General features: G+C 49.5%; 1 protein-coding gene across 1 annotated transcript in view; it reads left to right on the forward strand.

Annotated features, from left to right (window-relative positions):
• Positions 1-17,319, forward strand: part of smap1 (small ArfGAP 1) — a 78,121-nt gene that overhangs the window by 51,978 nt on the left and 8,824 nt on the right. Inside the window, 2 exon segments of the mRNA XM_046358648.1 lie at positions 5,270-5,348; positions 8,005-8,111. Coding sequence (XP_046214604.1) covers positions 5,270-5,348; positions 8,005-8,111 — 186 coding nt within the window.

Genomic DNA, 17,319 nt, shown 5'->3' on the forward strand with positions numbered 1-17,319 from the left:
CTGTCTGTCTGTCTCTGGCTCTCTGGCTGTATGTCTGTCTGTCTGTCTCTCTGGCTCTCTGGCTGTATGTCTGGCTCTCTGGCTGTATGTCTGTCTGTCTGTCTCTCTGGCTCTGGCTCTCTGGCTGTATGTCTGGCTCTCTGGCTGTATGTCTGTCTGTCTGTCTCTCTGGCTCTCTGGCTGTATGTCTGTCTGTCTGTCTCTCTGGCTCTGGCTCTCTGGCTGTATGTCTGTCTGTCTCTCTGTCTCTCTGGCTGTATGTCTGTCTGTCTGTCTGTCTCTCTGGCTCTGGCTCTCTGGCTGTCTGTCTGTCTGTCTGTCTGTCTGTCTGTCTGTCTGTCTGTCTGTCTGTCTGTCTGTCTGTCTGTCTGTCTCTCTGGCTCTGGCTCTCTGGCTGTATGTCTGTCTGTCTGTCTGTCTGTCTCTCTGGCTCTGGCTCTCTGGCTGTATGTCTGTCTGTCTGTCTGTCTGTCTCTCTGGCTCTGGCTCTCTGGCTGTCTGTCTGTCTGTCTGTCTGTCTGTCTCTCTGGCTCTGGCTCTCTGGCTGTATGTCTGTCTGTCTGTCTGGCTCTGGCTCTCTGGCTGTATGTCTGTCTGTCTGTCTGGCTCTGGCTCTCTGGCTGTATGTCTGTCTGTCTGTCTGTCTGGCTCTGGCTCTCTCGCTGTCTGTCTGGCTCTGGCTCTGGCTCTCTCGCTGTATGTCTGTCTGTCTGTCTCTCTGGCTCTGGCTCTCTCGCTGTATGTCTGTCTGTCTGTCTCTCTGGCTCTCTCGCTGTATGTTTCGCTCTCTCTCTCTGTCTCTCTCTCTTCTTTCTCTCTCAGTCAGTCTGTCTGTCTGTCTGTGACAGCTACTGTAACAGTGGTACTTTATCAGAGAGAGGGGCACAGCACATCTGGATGGGGATTGGCTCTGGGAGGGAGATTAGATTCAACACACACAGAGAGAGAGAGACGGACGTCACACACATGTCACACCATGTGCCATCTCCGGTCGATGGGAGTGAGTTGAGCAAATGGTGTGAAGGGCGCTCTAAGGAGCCATATCCTCTGACTAACAGCCAAACCCATTGCATGCGTACACACACAGGCAGCCCAAACGAGTAGCATCCTGTGACTAACAGCCAAACCCATTGCATGCGTACACACACAGGCAGCCCAAACGAGTAGCATCCTGTGACTAACAGCCAAACCCATTGCATGCGTACACACACAGGCAGCCCAAACGAGTAGCATCCTGTGACTAACAGACAAAACCATTGCATGCGTACAAAACACAGGCAGCCCAAACGAGTAGCATCCTGTGACTAACAGACAAACCCATTGCATGCGTACACACACAGGCAGCCCAAACGAGTAGCATCCTGTGACTAACAACTGCCAGAGGCGGGGGGGGGAGGGGGACAGACCGTGGATCGATAGCATAGCCACTGGGAGGCTAATCAATATTGGATTGACACTGCTGGAGTAGGAGGAAGAGCTGAGACAGTTTCCCAACCCCCAGTCCCCCACTGTGTATGGACCATATCTTGAAGGCTCACAACCTGATCCCACCCTGGTAAAATAGTTACACACTGGAAATTCAGCTTCGTTTTTTAGTTGTATGTGTGAGTGGTCCAACCCCAGTCAGCTCAGCGTTGACCTCGTTTGGTCTTTTGACTGTTGACTGACTCAAACTGCGTTTGCTCTGTTCCTGCGAAGCCAATAGATTAGCATTTCTAAAGCCTTTTGTGTAAAAACTACTAATTAAAACTTTATCGCTCGCAGACAGACCGGGAGCGAAGGACCACGTATCTGCCCTTTGTGCCAGCGCTGAAGTTAGTATTAGCGAGAGGGAGATAGCATCGCTCTCTCACACACACAGCATTGCAATACATACATACATACACAGACGCAAACACACACACACAAAGCGTCGCAATAAAGACAAACACACACACACACACACCAAAGAGTCTCCAAATCGGTGTTGTATTAACGTTTCCGTGACCCCCCTCTGCGGTCGAGCTGGGATTGGGTGTAAAAAGCCATAAATCCAATTACTTTATGCAAAGTGGCCGAGTATTGTTTTATAATAAGAACAAAATAGGAAACCAGGTCTGCGTTCACTAGCAGTGCTCTGAGCCTATCACGTAGCCTGGTGGTGAGAGCGTTGTCCCAGTAACCAAAGGTTGCTAGTTCGAATACCCAAGTCCACAAGGTGGAAAAAAAACATTTGTCAATCTGCCCTTGAGCAAGGCACTTAACCCTAATTGCTCGCCGTCAATAATGGCTGATCCGTGACCCCACTCTCTGAGGCTGTCTCAGGGGGAGATGAGATATACAAAAACGCATCTTTAATTCACACCTCACACTTGACGTAGGAATAGCCAAAACACAGAGAGGGAGAGAGGTAGCTTTAGTGTGAGATCACTGTTTCTGAGTAGTCCTCTCATCAGCTCTAAGTGTGTGTGTGTGTGTGTGTGTGTGTGTGTGTGTGTGTGTGTGTGTGTGTGTGTGTGTGTGTGTGTGTGTGTGTGTGTGTGTGTGTGTGTGTGTGTGTGTGTGTGGCCACGCATCGGCTCCCAAACACTGGCACTGACCTTTCCCCAACAATCTAGACTCCAGAGGGCGTGAAAATGGTGTGTGCGCTCATTCTGCAGGTCTGCAGCTCAAACGAAGGGACTTTTCCCTGACTGTCAGATGAATTTAGCTCTGGAAGAAACACTCCTGTGTGGCAGGCAGCTTAGGATCTTCCCTATGTGACAAAACCTCTTAGAGAAGGTGTGTGCGTGTGTGTGTTGCGCATCAGACTGTCAGAGACTGTTGAAGTCCGTCAGGCTGCAGCGGTTCTGCACCATTCACCACAGTAACACGCCGTCACTCTCAAACTACTACAAACACACACACACACACACTTGGATCAAACAACCAACATGTCCAGAGAGACATTGCAGAAGCCCTGGGCTTGATGAATAATGGTTGTGTTGTGGTTCAGGTGTGTTCCAGAATAGGTTTCTAGTCGGGCCATGGTTTAGTGTATTTTAACTTCATAACGTGTATGGTGGAGCTGTGTGGACTACGTTTTGATGAGGAGTGAATATACCTGACGTTGTAGCTTCAGTGTCAGTGCTCTCCTATTTCCCAATGCCCTTTGTTGACTTTTTAGTTTTACTAAAGAGCATTTTAAAGTCTCTTTTCGTCTCTCTCGCCCTCTCGTTCTCACTCCGTCTCTCCATGCCGGGGCTGTCTTGACACACATCCCCAGACAGTGGCAGCGTTATCATTCTCTTTTGTAGTGTTAATAAGGCATCTGTCAGGCTGGCTGGTGACATCCTTGTGTGACAGGCAGACTATTTGTTTTTCTCCTGCTGGACCTTTTCTTCCCCAGATGAGTCTCGCCGTGTCGGGGAACTGTTGTCCACTGCCTCTTCTCTCCACGGTGGTGGTGTAGTGTGCAGCGCCTGGTCATCTTGGTTGGTTTGTTTCAGCACTCTAGTGCGTGGAGGTTTGCGGTTCCTGGCTGGTCTTGATTTCTCCTGGTATGTTTTTGGTTGGGTTAGTTTGTGCTGATCTTTGCTTAAACAGCCTTTCTGTCTCTGTCTGCTTTGTGTGGACTGTGGATGTTTGCTTTAGGTGGGTGTTTCTTGCTTTTGACTGTACTCCTACTTGGTATGCAGCTATTTGCGGCTTTTCTGTAGGTGTGAAGGTGATGATAGTGGACGTGGAGGAGAGTGTTTGGCTGTTGATTACAATGCTCACTTTGTTTGCCTGGTGTTGCTGGAGTTGAATTGTTCCCTGGCCTCACCTCAGGTTAGGAATCCGCTGTCAACAACAACTAGGCCTAGTCCTGAGAGACGAATTGCCAATCACAAACTAGAGCCAGTCCTTACATCCAATCACAATCTAGAGACAGCCCTGAGATCCAGTCACCAACTAGAATCAGCGGGAATGCCAATTACCATCAATCAGTCCCGATTCCGAGAGATGGCATTTGCCAATGTGTGTCTGTGTTTCAGAATGACTACGGTAGGCCTTTCTCTAGCTCTAAGGACCAATGTGTGTCTGTGTTTCAGAATGACTACGGTAGGCCTTTCTCTAGCTAAAAGGGCCAATGTGTGTCTGTGTTTCAGAATGACTACGGTAGGCCTTTCTCTAGCTAAAAGGGCCAATGTGTGTCTGTGTTTCAGAATGACTACGGTAGGCCTTTCTCTATCTCAAAGGGCCAATGTGTCTCTGTGTTTCAGAATGACTACGGTAGGCCTTTCTCTAGCTCAAAGGGCCAATGTGTGTCTGTGTTTCAGAATGACTACGGTAGGCCTTTCTCTAGCTCAAAGGGCCAATGTGTGTCTGTGTTTCAGAATGACTACGGTAGGCCTTTCTCTAGCTCAAAGGGCCAATGTGTGTCTGTGTTTCAGAATGACTACGGTAGGCCTTTCTCTAGCTAAAAGGGCCAATGTGTGTCTGTGTTTCAGAATGACTACGGTAGGCCTTTCTCTAGCTCAAAGGGCCAATGTGTGTCTGTGTTTCAGAATGACTACGGTAGGCCTTTCTCTAGCTCAAAGGGCCAATGTGTGTCTGTGTTTCAGAATGACTACGGTAGGCCTTTCTCTAGCTCAAAGGGCCAATGTGTGTCTGTTTCAGAATGACTACGGTAGGCCTTTCTCTAGCTCAAAGGGCCAATGCAGCTGTTTTTATCTCAGTAGCAAATCATTTCTGGGTAACAATTAAGTATCTTATTGTGTTTTGTTTTTCACAATTTTAATTGAAAAAAAAATAGCATCTTAGCAAGGAGCAATTTCTCAAGCAAGAATGTAGCTAGGACTGTCTGGGAGTGGTCTGAGTGGGGAGGGGAAAACTGGAAACTAGCTGTTATTGGCAGAGAGGTTTGGAACTCCCTTTCTTATTGGTCTATTAACCCATTTGGTGATGTCACCAGGCAGGCCAAAACTTTGTCCCACCAAAAAGAGGCTGACATTTCAGTCGTTTTAAACAGCCCTTACACTAAAAGGACATTTATAATGAATTGCACAGTATTAATCCAACCTCAGAGTGTGAAAGTATAAAACACTGAAAAATCTCATTTTTGACTGCACTGGGCCTTTGTGACAGTAACTGATGGACACTGAATAGTAATGGTGCACACTAATTCAGCTCGGTCCTTTTACAACAATATAACTTTCCAACCGTATGGAATCCTGTTGTAAACCTGCATTGTAGGGCTATGCTCTATCTCTGACTATGTGCTGACTCTCTCTGCTCTCTCTCTTCCTCTGCCTTCCGGTTTCCACAGAAGAAGGCGGAGCTTCAGACAGACTCCAGAGCCAATCCCAGGAGGAGCCCCGAGCCGGCCATCGACCTGCTCGGCCTGGGTAAGGCATGACCAGCAGATCCCAGATCCTAGAAATGGATACTCTAAATGCCCCCACTTTATCAAGCGCTCTCGCTCTCTGTGTGTGTCTAGTGGGGGGTATGCCAGAGTGAAAGAGGCACGTGTAGAAGGGTGAGAGGTGTTAATTAAACTGACCTGGCCAGGGAGGTGGGGTCTGTCTAAAAAAAATCAAAAATTCAAAAATTTAAACCATGTGTCTTCCTGATGGAGGCGGTATGTTTCCATGGCTCGCTCAGCTCTCAATCCCAGAGTGGCCATCCCATAATAGATGGTCAGTTGAACCCGGAACAAAGGGAGGCTACTTTCAAGTGGGGAAGAGATAGAAGAGCCTGTGGCACTCATTTCATTGCCCTGTCCACCTCTGTTCAAAATCCCCACCATGCACAGCTTCTTTCTCTTCTCTCTCTCTTTCTCTCTCAATTATTTCCTGTTCTCTCTCAAGGGGCAAAATTTTGTTCACACTTAAAGGGCTAAATTATGGATGTTCTAACATAGTGTTATATAAAGACTACCATCATGCTGTCTTACCTCTCTCTATTTCTCTCTTCTATTGCTCTCTCTAATTTCTCTCTCTCTAATTTCTCTCTTCTATTGCTCTCTCTAATTTCTCTCTCTCTAATTTCTCTCTTCTATTGCTCTCTCTAATTTCTCTCTCTCTAATTTCTCTCTTCTATTGCTCTCTCTAATTTCTCTCTCTCTAATTTCTCTCTTATATTGCTCTCTCTAATTTCTCTCTTCTATTGCTCTCTCTAATTTCTCTCTCTCTAATTTCTCTCTCTCTAATTTCTCTCTCTCTAATTTCTCTCTCTCTAATTTCTCTCTCTCTAATTTTTCTCTCTCTAATTTTTCTCTCTCTAATTTCACTCTCTCTAATTTCTCTCTCTCTAATTTCTCTCTCTCTAATTTCTCTCTCTCTATTTCTCCTATTGCTCTCTCTAATTTCTCTCTCTCTATTTCTCTCTTCTATTGCTCTCTCTAATTTCTCTCTCTAATTTCTCTCTTATATTGCTCTCTCTAATTTCTCTCTTCTATTGCTCTCTCTAATTTCTCTCTCTCTAATTTCTCTCTCTCTAATTTCTCTCTCTCTAATTTCTCTCTTCTATTGCTCTCTCTAATTTCTCTCTCTCTAATTTCTCTCTTCTATTGCTCTCTCTAATTTCTCTCTCTCTAATTTTTCTCTCTCTAATTTCACTCTCTCTAATTTTTCTCTTCTATTGCTCTCTCTAATTTCTCTCTCTCTAATTTCTCTCTCTCTAATTTCTCTCTCTCTATTTCTCCTATTGCTCTCTCTAATTTCTCTCTCTCTATTTCTCTCTTCTATTGCTCTCTCTAATTTCTCTCTCTAATTTCTCTCTTCTATTGCTCTCTCTAATTTCTCTCTTCTATTGCTCTCTCTAATTTCTCTCTTCTATTGCTCTCTCTAATTTCTCTCTCTCTATTTCTCTCTTCTATTTCTCTCTTCTATTGCTCTCTCTAATTTCTCTCTCTCTATTTCTCTCTTCTATTGCTCTCTCTCTATTGCTCTCTCTAATTTCTCTCTCTCTAATTTCTCTCTTCTATTGCTCTCTCTAATTTCTCTCTCTCTAATTTCTCTCTTCTATTGCTCTCTCTAATTTCTCTCTCTCTAATTTCTCTCTTCTATTGCTCTCTCTAATTTCTCTCTCTAATTTCTCTCACTAATTTTTTTCTCTCTATATTGCTCTCTGGTCAAACTCCCCATCATACATGTCTCTTTCTCTCTGTCTGAATGGTACATTGTCTACTAATGGTCTCACCTCTTGAGGAGGGGGACAGTTTCTCCTCTCGTCACATTCTCATTCTTTCCCTGTCTCTCTCGTTCTCTCTCTCCCCGATGTCCCATGGTGCTTTCCCTGTCTCTCTCGTTCTCTCTCTCCCCAATGTCCCATGGTGCTTTCCCGGTCTCTCTCGTTCTCTCTCTCCCCAATGTCCCATGGTGCTTTCCCTGTCTCTCTCGTTCTCTCTCTCCCCAATGTCCCATGGTGCTTTCCCTGTCTCTCTCGTTCTCTCTCTCCCCAATGTCCCATGGTGCTTTTCCTCCTGTTGTGGAGAGCAGCTGGATTGTAGATGGGCAATGTCTCTGTGATCACGATCAGTCAGCATCTCTATTTCTCTCCCAGCTGTCTCTGTCTGTCTCTGTCGTCTGTCTCTGTCTTGGTCTGTCTATTGAGCTTATAAATCGGATTAATGATTCTAAAAATATCCCTTGAAAACAATTGGCAGTTTGTGATCCACGAATTGAAATGTAATTCCATTTCAACTTCAGAAGTGACATCGCTGTGAACGAAAATCCATATCCACCTGAAAGTAATGGGCCGTTTCTGAGTTGACTGTTTTGAAATAGCATTGAGTTATGTTCATATACCTGTGTGGAGAGGGCTGACTGGGCTTTTTCATTGTATTATGGTTCTGAACCCCAAGTAAATAATATGCCAAAACATCCTCCAACATCTGAGGAGGGAAGGGGAATAGGCAGCGCATCATAGATAACCCAGGAGTCATGTGCACACACACACACACACACACAGACACACACACACACACACACACATGGATATGAGATTACGCACAAACTCTATACTGCCTACAGGTCAATGTTTACTCTCTCTCTCTCTCAGATGCACCTACAGGTGGAGCTGCAACCAGTTCTGCTGCACCAGTCAGTGATGAGGACATCTTTGGTCCAATGGTGTCCAACCCTCTGCCCTCCTCCAACAATACTCAGGTACCACCTCCCACCACAAACCCCAGGTACCATCTCCCACCACAACCCCCAGGTACCACCTCCCACCACAACCCCCAGGTACCACCTCCCACCACATCCCCCAGGTACCACCTCCCACCACAACCCCCAGGTACCACCTCCCACCACAACCCCCAGGTACCACCTCCCACCACAACCCCCAGGTACCATCTCTCACCACAAACCCCAGGTACCATCTCCCACCACAACCCCCAGGTACCACCTCCCACCACAAACCCCAGGTTCCACCTCCCACCACAAACCCCAGGTTCCACCTCCCACCACAACCCCCAGGTACCACCTCCCACCACAACCCCCAGGTACCATCTCTCACCACAACCCCCAGGTACCACCTCCCACCACAAACCCCAGGTACCATCTCTCACCACAACCCCCAGGTACCACCTCCCACCACAACCCCCAGGTACCACCTCTCACCACAACCCCCAGGTACCACCTCCCACCACAACCCCCAGGTTCCACCTCCCACCACAAACCCCCAGGTTCCACCTCCCACCACAAACCCCCAGGTTCCACCTCCCACCACAAACCCCCAGGTTCCACCTCCCACCACAACCCCCAGGTACCACCTCCCACCACAACCCCCAGGTACCACCTCCCACCACAACCCCCAGGTACCACCTCTCACCACAACCCCCAGGTACCACCTCTCACCACAACCCCCAGGTACCACCTCTCACCACAACCCCCAGGTACCACCTCTCACCACACTACAACCCCCAGGTATCACCTCCCACCACAACCCGCAGGTACCACGTCTTCTTCTGGACCACCTCCCACCACAACCCCCAGGTACCACCACCCACCACAACCACCCCAGGTACCACCTCTCACCACAACCCCCAGGTACCACCTCCTCAACCCCCACCACCTCTCACCACAACCCCCAGGTACCACCTCTCACCACAACCCCCAGGTACCACCTCCCACCACAACCCCCAGGTACCACCTCCCACCACAACCCCCAGGTACCACGTCTTCTTCTGGACCACCTTCTACCACAACCCCCAGGTACCACCACCCACCACAACCCCCAGGTACCATGTCTTCTTCTGGACCACCTCCCAGTGTTGTCAGCCTATGCCCTCTCCCCTGTGGATACAATTGAAGTCAGTGAAGACAGACTGGAGTGCGGGGTTTTGTGTTCCTCTGCAGTAAGAACACACTCATACACACACATTGACCTCAACTCATACACACACACACACACACACACACACACACACACACACACACACACACACACACACACACACACACACACACACACACACACACACACACACACACACACACACACACACACACACACACACACACACACACACACACACATAACAGACAAACATTTTAATGTGCAGTCTAGTCCCACATTCCATATCCTCCGAGAGATGGAGAGAGGTCAGTGTATTGTGTTAATTCCACTGTGTGGCCCTGTCCCCAGTTACAACTGACACTGTTGGTTAGTTAAGGCCTGTCAGATGAAAGGACACGGCTCCAATGTATCTGTGGATATTACCACTAGAGAGGGAAGAGGATGAGAAGGGAAAGGATGGGGATGGAGAATAGGGAGAGAGGATAGTCTGAACATGGTACAGAGACTGAGGAAGAGAGAGGATAGACTGAACATGGTACAGATACTGAGGAAGAGAGAGGGTAGTCTGAACATGGTACAGAGACAGGAAGAGAGAGGGTAGACTGAACATGGTACAGAGACAGGAAGAGAGAGGGTAGACTGAACATGGTACAGAGACAGGAAGAGAGAGGGTAGACTGAACATGGTACAGAGACTGAGGAAGAGAGAGGATAGTCTGAACATGGTACAGAGACTGAGGAAGAGAGAGGGTAGTCTGAACATGGTACAGAGACAGGAAGAGAGAGGGTAGACTGAACATGGTACAGAGACTGAGGAAGAGTGAGGGTAGACTGAACATGGTACAGAGACTGAGGAAGAGTGAGGGTAGACTGAACATGGTACAGAGACTGAGGAAGAGAGAGGGTAGTCTGAACATGGTACAGATACTGAGGAAGAGAGAGGGTAGTCTGAACATGGTACAGAGACTGAGGAAGAGAGAGGGTAGTCTGAACATGGTACAGAGACAGGAAGAGAGAGGGTAGACTGAACATGGTACAGAGACTGAGGAAGAGAGAGGGTAGTCTGAACATGGTACAGAGACTGAGGAAGAGAGAGGGTAGTCTGAACATGGTACAGAGACAGGAAGAGAGAGGGTAGACTGAACATGGTACAGAGACTGAGGAAGAGAGAGGGTAGTCTGAACATGGTACAGAGACTGAGGAAGAGTGAGGGTAGACTGAACATGGTACAGAGACTGAGGAAGAGAGAGGGTAGTCTGAACATGGTACAGATACTGAGGAAGAGAGAGGGTAGTCTGAACATGGTACAGAGACTGAGGAAGAGAGAGGGTAGTCTGAACATGGTACAGAGACTGAGGAAGAGAGAGGGTAGTCTGAACATGGTACAGAGACTGAGGAAGAGAGAGGGTAGTCTGAACATGGTACAGAGACTGAGGAAGAGAGAGGGTAGTCTGAACATGGTACAGAGACTGAGGAAGAGAGAGGGTAGACTGAACATGGTACAGAGACTGAGGAAGAGAGAGGGTAGTCTAAACATGGTACAGAGACAGGAAGAGAGAGGGTAGACTGAACATGGTACAGAGACTGAGGAAGAGAGAGGGTAGTCTAAACATGGTACAGAGACAGGAAGAGAGAGGATAGTCTGAACATGGTACAGATACTGAGGAAGAGAGAGGGTAGTCTGAACATGGTACAGAGACTGAGGAAGAGAGAGGGTAGACTGAACATGGTACAGAGACTGAGGAAGAGAGAGGGTAGTCTAAACATGGTACAGAGACAGGAAGAGAGAGGGTAGACTGAACATGGTACAGAGACAGGAAGAGAGAGGGTAGTCTGAACATGGTACAGAGACAGGAAGAGAGAGGGTAGACTGAACATGGTACAGAGACTGAGGAAGAGAGAGGGTAGTCTAAACATGGTACAGAGACAGGAAGAGAGAGGATAGTCTGAACATGGTACAGAGACTGAGGAAGAGAGAGGTAGTCTGAACATGGTACAGATACTGAGGAAGAAGAGAGGGTAGTCTGAACATGGTACAGAGACAGGAGAGAGAGAGGGTAGACTGAACATGGTACAGAGACTGAGGAAGAGAGAGGGTAGACTGAACATGGTACAGATACTGAGGAAGAGAGAGGGTAGTCTGAACATGGTACAGAGACTGAGGAAGAGTGAGGGTAGACTGAACATGGTACAGATACTGAGGAAGAGAGAGGGTAGTCTGAACATGGTACAGAGACAGGAAGAGAGAGGATAGTCTGAACATGGTACAGAGACAGGAAGAGAGAGGGTAGACTGAACATGGTACAGAGACAGGAAGAGAGAGGGTAGACTGAACATGGTACAGATACTGAGGAAGAGAGAGGGTAGTCTGAACATGGTACAGAGACTGAGGAAGAGTGAGGGTAGACTGAACATGGTACAGATACTGAGGAAGAGAGAGGGTAGTCTGAACATGGTACAGATACTGAGGAAGAGAGAGGGTAGACTGAACATGGTACAGATACTGAGGAAGAGAGAGGGTAGTCTGAACATGGTACAGAGACTGAGGAAGAGAGAGGGTAGACTGAACATGGTACAGAGACTGAGGAAGAGAGAGGGTAGACTGAACATGGTACAGATACTGAGGAAGAGAGAGGGTAGTCTGAACATGGTACAGATACTGAGGAAGAGAGAGGGTAGACTGAACATGGTACAGATACTGAGGAAGAGAGAGGGTAGTCTGAACATGGTACAGATACTGAGGAAGAGAGAGGGTAGTCTGAACATGGTACAGATACTGAGGAAGAGAGAGGGTAGTCTGAACATGGTACAGAGACTGAGGAAGAGAGAGGGTAGTCTAAACATGGTACAGAGACAGGAAGAGAGAGGGTAGACTGAACATGGTACAGAGACAGGAAGAGAGAGGGTAGACTGAACATGGTACAGATACTGAGGAAGAGAGAGGGTAGTCTGAACATGGTACAGAGACTGAGGAAGAGAGAGGGTAGTCTAAACATGGTACAGAGACAGGAAGAGAGAGGGTAGACTGAACATGGTACAGAGACAGGAAGAGAGAGGGTAGACTGAACATGGTACAGATACTGAGGAAGAGAGAGGGTAGTCTGAACATGGTACAGAGACTGAGGAAGAGAGAGGGTAGACTGAACATGGTACAGAGACTGAGGAAGAGTGAGGGTAGTCTGAACATGGTACAGAGACTGAGGAAGAGTGAGGGTAGTCTGAACATGGTACAGAGACTGAGGAAGAGTGAGGGTAGACTGAACATGGTACAGATACTGAGGAAGAGAGAGGGTAGTCTGAACATGGTACAGAGACTGAGGAAGAGAGAGGGTAGTCTGAACATGGTACAGATACTGAGGAAGAGAGAGGGTAGTCTGAACATGGTACAGATACTGAGGAAGAGAGAGGGTAGACTGAACATGGTACAGATACTGAGGAAGAGAGAGGGTAGTCTGAACATGGTACAGAGACTGAGGAAGAGAGAGGGTAGTCTGAACATGGTACAGATACTGAGGAAGAGAGAGGGTAGTCTGAACATGGTACAGAGACTGAGGAAGAGAGAGGGTAGTCTGAACATGGTACAGAGACAGGAAGAGAGAGGATAGTCTGAACATGGTACAGATACTGAGGAAGAGAGAGGATAGTCTGAACATGGTACAGATACTGAGGAAGAGAGAGGGTAGACTGAACATGGTACAGATACTGAGGAAGAGAGAGGGTAGTCTAAACATGGTACAGATACTGAGGAAGAGAGAGGGTAGTCTGAACATGGTACAGAGACTGAGGAAGAGAGAGGGTAGTCTGAACATGGTACAGAGACTGAGGAAGAGAGAGGGTAGTCTGAACATGGTACAGATACTGAGGAAGAGAGAGGGTAGTCTGAACATGGTACAGAGACTGAGGAAGAGAGAGGGTAGTCTGAACATGGTACAGAGACAGGAAGAGAGAGGATAGTCTGAACATGGTACAGATACTGAGGAAGAGAGAGGATAGTCTGAACATGGTACAGATACTGAGGAAGAGAGAGGGTAGACTGAACATGGTACAGATACTGAGGAAGAGAGAGGGTAGTCTAAACATGGTACAGATACTGAGGAAGAGAGAGGGTAGTCTGAACATGGTACAGAGACTGAGGAACAGGATATTTTCTTCTCTCAGCCGTCTCCCAGTCTGAGAACAGCAGTGGAGAACGAGAGATGGAGTGATGGTTAAATAAAGCATTTGTGAATGAGGTGTGTTTGATAGGTGCCACAGTCATTCCCCCACCCCTCCCTTCATCCCACTTCCATACTCCCTTGGCTCTCCACTGCCGAGACACATACACACATCTCCCCTTTCTTGTTTCACGGCTCAGAGCATACACCGGCTGCACGCCGACACAGCACAGTCCTGACCCTGAGCATGGACACAGCACAGTCCTGACTCTGAGCATGGACACAGCACAGTCCTGACTCTGAGCATGGACACAGCACAGTCCTGACTCTGAGCATGGACACAGCACAGTCCTGACTCTGAGCATGGACACAGCACAGTCCTGACTCTGAGCATGGACACAGCACAGTCCTGACTCTGAGCATGGACACAGCACAGTCCTGACTCTGAGCATGGACACAGCACAGTCCTGACTCTGAGCATGGACACAGCACAGTCCTGACCCTGAGCATGGACACAGCACAGTCCTGACCCTGAGCATGGACACAGCACAGTCCTGACTCTGAGCATGGACACAGCACAGTCCTGACTCTGAGCATGGACACAGCACAGTCCTGACTCTGAGCATGGACACAGCACAGTCCTGACTCTGAGCATGGACACAGCACAGTCCTGACTCTGAGCATGGACACAGCACAGTCCTGACTCTGAGCATGGACACAGCACAGTCCTGACTCTGAGCATGGACACAGCACAGTCCTGACCCTGAGCATGGACACAGCACAGTCCTGACTCTGAGCATGGACACAGCACAGTCCTGACTCTGAGCATGGACACAGCACAGTCCTGACTCTGAGCATGGACACAGCACAGTCCTGATTCTGAGCATGGACACAGCACAGTCCTGACCCTGAGCATGGACACAGCACAGTCCTGACTCTGAGCATGAAGAGCAATTATGGGTGGTTGGTTCCAGCATCTCTAACCACTGCTGTTACCAACCCCAATCTGCCTTCTCTCTCTCAGCCCCTCCCCTCTCCTCCTTCCCGCCAATCCTCCTTCCTCCCTCCTTGCTTCCTCTTTCCTTCCCCGCTCCTATTCCTTTCCCCTCCCTGTCTCTCCCTCCCTGTCTCTCCCTCCCTGTCTCCCCCTCCCTGTCTCCCCCTCCCTGTCTCTCCCTCCCTGTCTCTCCCTCCCTGTCTCCCTCCCTGTCTCCCCCTCCCGGTCTCCCCCTCCCTGTCTCCCCCTCCCTGTCTCCCTGTCTCCCCCTCCCTGTCTCCCCCTCCTTGTCTCTCCCTCCCCTCCCTGTCTCCCCCTCCCTGTCTCCCCCTCCCTGTCTCCCCCTCCCTGTCTCTGTATTCTGTTCATGTAGGACACAACACATCTGCACTGCTTCACACATGGAAGGAATCCAGACACACAACGAAAGAATACCACATGAATACACACTTTCCTACTGGCTGCCTATGGTTGGTTTGTGCTACTGGTTTGAGCTGTGGTACACACACCCACAAACACACAGCCATACATTAGACAGCGTTGATCTGCTTTCCCTCCACTATCAACCAGGATTCTCCAGTATGTCAATTCTGAAAATGTGATTACAGATCTCCATGACCTGGGATTTGTGTTATCCACAGTAGAATAACCCCCCCCTCTCTCTCTTCCCTGGCCAGGTCTGTGTTCAGTAAAATACTCCCCCCCCCCACCCCTCTCTCTCTTCCCTGGCCAGGTCTGTGTTCAGTAAAATACTCCCCCCCACCCCTCTCTCTCTTCCCTGGCCAGGTCTGTGTTCAGTAAAATACTCCCCCCCCACCCCCTCTCTCTTCCCTGGCCAGGTCTGTGTTCAGTAAAATACTCCCCCCCCCCTCTCTCTCTTCCCTGGCCAGGTCTGTGTTCAGTAAAATACCCCCCTCTCTCTTCCCTGGCCAGGTCTGTGTTCAGTAAAATACCCCCCTCTCTCTTCCCTGGCCAGGTCTGTGTTCAGTAAAATACCCCCCCCTCTCTCTCTTCCCTGGCCAGGTCTGTGTTCAGTAAAATACCCCCCCCTCTCTCTCTTCCCTGGACAGGTCTGTGTTCAGTAAAATACCCCCCCCCCTCTCTCTCTTCCCTGGCCAGGTCTGTGTTCAGTAAAATACCCCCCCCCTCTCTCTCTTCCCTGGCCAGGTCTGTGTTCAGTAAAATACTCCCCCCCCCCCACCCCTCTCTCTCTTCCCTGGCCAGGTCTGTGTTCAGTAAAATACTCCCCCGCCCCCTCTCTCTCTCTCTCTCTTCCCTGGCCAGGTCTGTGTTCAGTAAAATACTCCCCCCCTCCTCTCTCTCTTCCCTGGACAGGTTTGGGTTCAGTAAAACAACCCCCCGCCTCCCCCTCTTCCCTGGCCAGGTCTGTGTTCAGTAAAATACTCCCCCCCCTCCTCTCTCTCTTCCCTGGACAGGTTTGGGTTCAGTAAAACAACCCCCCCCGCCTCCCCCTCTTCCCTGGCCAGGTCTGTGTTCAGTAAAATACTCCCCCCCGCCTCCCCCTCTTCCCTGGCCAGGTCTGTGTTCAGTAAAATATCCCCCCTCTCTCTCTTCCCTGGACAGGTCTGTGTTCAGTAAAATACCCCCACCCCTCTCTCTCTTCCCTGGCCAGGTCTGTGTTCAGTAAAATACCCCCCCCCCCCTCTCTCTCTTCCCTGGCCAGGTCTGTGTTCAGTAAAATACCCCCCCCTCTCTCTCTTCCCTGGCCAGGTCTGTGTTCAGTAAAATACCCCCCCCCTCTCTCTCTTCCCTGGCCAGGTCTGTGTTCAGTAAAATACTCCCCCCAGGTCTGTGTTCTCTCTTCCCTGGCCAGGTCTGTGTTCAGTAAAACACCCCCCCCCTCTCTCTTCCCTGGACAGGTCTGTGTTCAGTAAAATACTCCCCCCCCCTCTCAGGTAAAATACTCCCCCTCTCTCTTCAGTAAAATAACCCCCTCTCTTCCCTGGCCAGGTCTGTGTTCAGTAAAATACCCCCCCCCTCTCTCTCTTCCCTGGACAGGTCTGTGTTCAGTAAAATACCCCCCCCCCCTCTCTCTCTTCCCTGGCCAGGTCTGTGTTCAGTAAAATACCCCTCCCCCCCCTCCCTCTCTTCCCTGGCCAGGTCTGTGTTCAGTAAAATACTCCCCCCCCTCTCTCTCTTCCCTGGCCAGGTCTGTGTTCAGTAAAACAACTCCCCCCCCCCCTCCCCCCTCTTCCCTGGCCAGGTCTGTGTTCAGTAAAATACCCCCCCTCTCTCTTCCCTGGACAGGTCTGTGTTCAGTAAAATGCCCCCCCCCTCTTCCCTGGCCAGGTCTGTGTTCAGTCAAATACCCCCCCTCCCCCCCTCTCTCTCTTCCCTGGCCAGGTCTGTGTTCAGTAAAATACTCCCCCTCCCCCCTCTCTCTCTTCCCTGGACAGGTCTGTGTTCAGTAAAATACTCCCTGGCCAGGTCTGTGTTCAGTAAAATCTCTCTCTTCCCTGGCCAGGTCTGTGTTCAGTAAAATACTCCCCCCCGCCTCCCCCCTCTTCCCTGGCCAGGTCTGTGTTCAGTAAAATAACGCCCCCCCCCTCTCTCTCTTCCCTGGACAGGTTTGGGTTCAGTAAAACAACCCCCGCCTCCCCCTCTTCCCTGGCCAGGTCTGTGTTCAGGTCTGTGTTCAAAATACCCCCCCTCTCTCTCTTCCCTGGCCAGGTCTGTGTTCAGTAAAATACTCCCCCCCCCCCCCTCTCTCTCTTCCCTGGCCAGGTCTGTGTTCAGTAAAATACCCCCCCCCCTCTTCCCTGGCCAGGTCTGTGTTCAGTCAAATACCCCCCCCCTCTCTCTTCCCTGGCCAGGTCTGTGTTCAGTAAAATACCCCAGGTCCTCTCTCTCTCTTCCCTGGCCAGGTCTGTGTTCAGTAAAATACCCCCCTCTCCCCCCCAGG

This window comes from Oncorhynchus gorbuscha, linkage group LG08 (assembly GCF_021184085.1).
Source record: "Oncorhynchus gorbuscha isolate QuinsamMale2020 ecotype Even-year linkage group LG08, OgorEven_v1.0, whole genome shotgun sequence".
Taxonomy (NCBI): domain Eukaryota; kingdom Metazoa; phylum Chordata; class Actinopteri; order Salmoniformes; family Salmonidae; genus Oncorhynchus; species Oncorhynchus gorbuscha.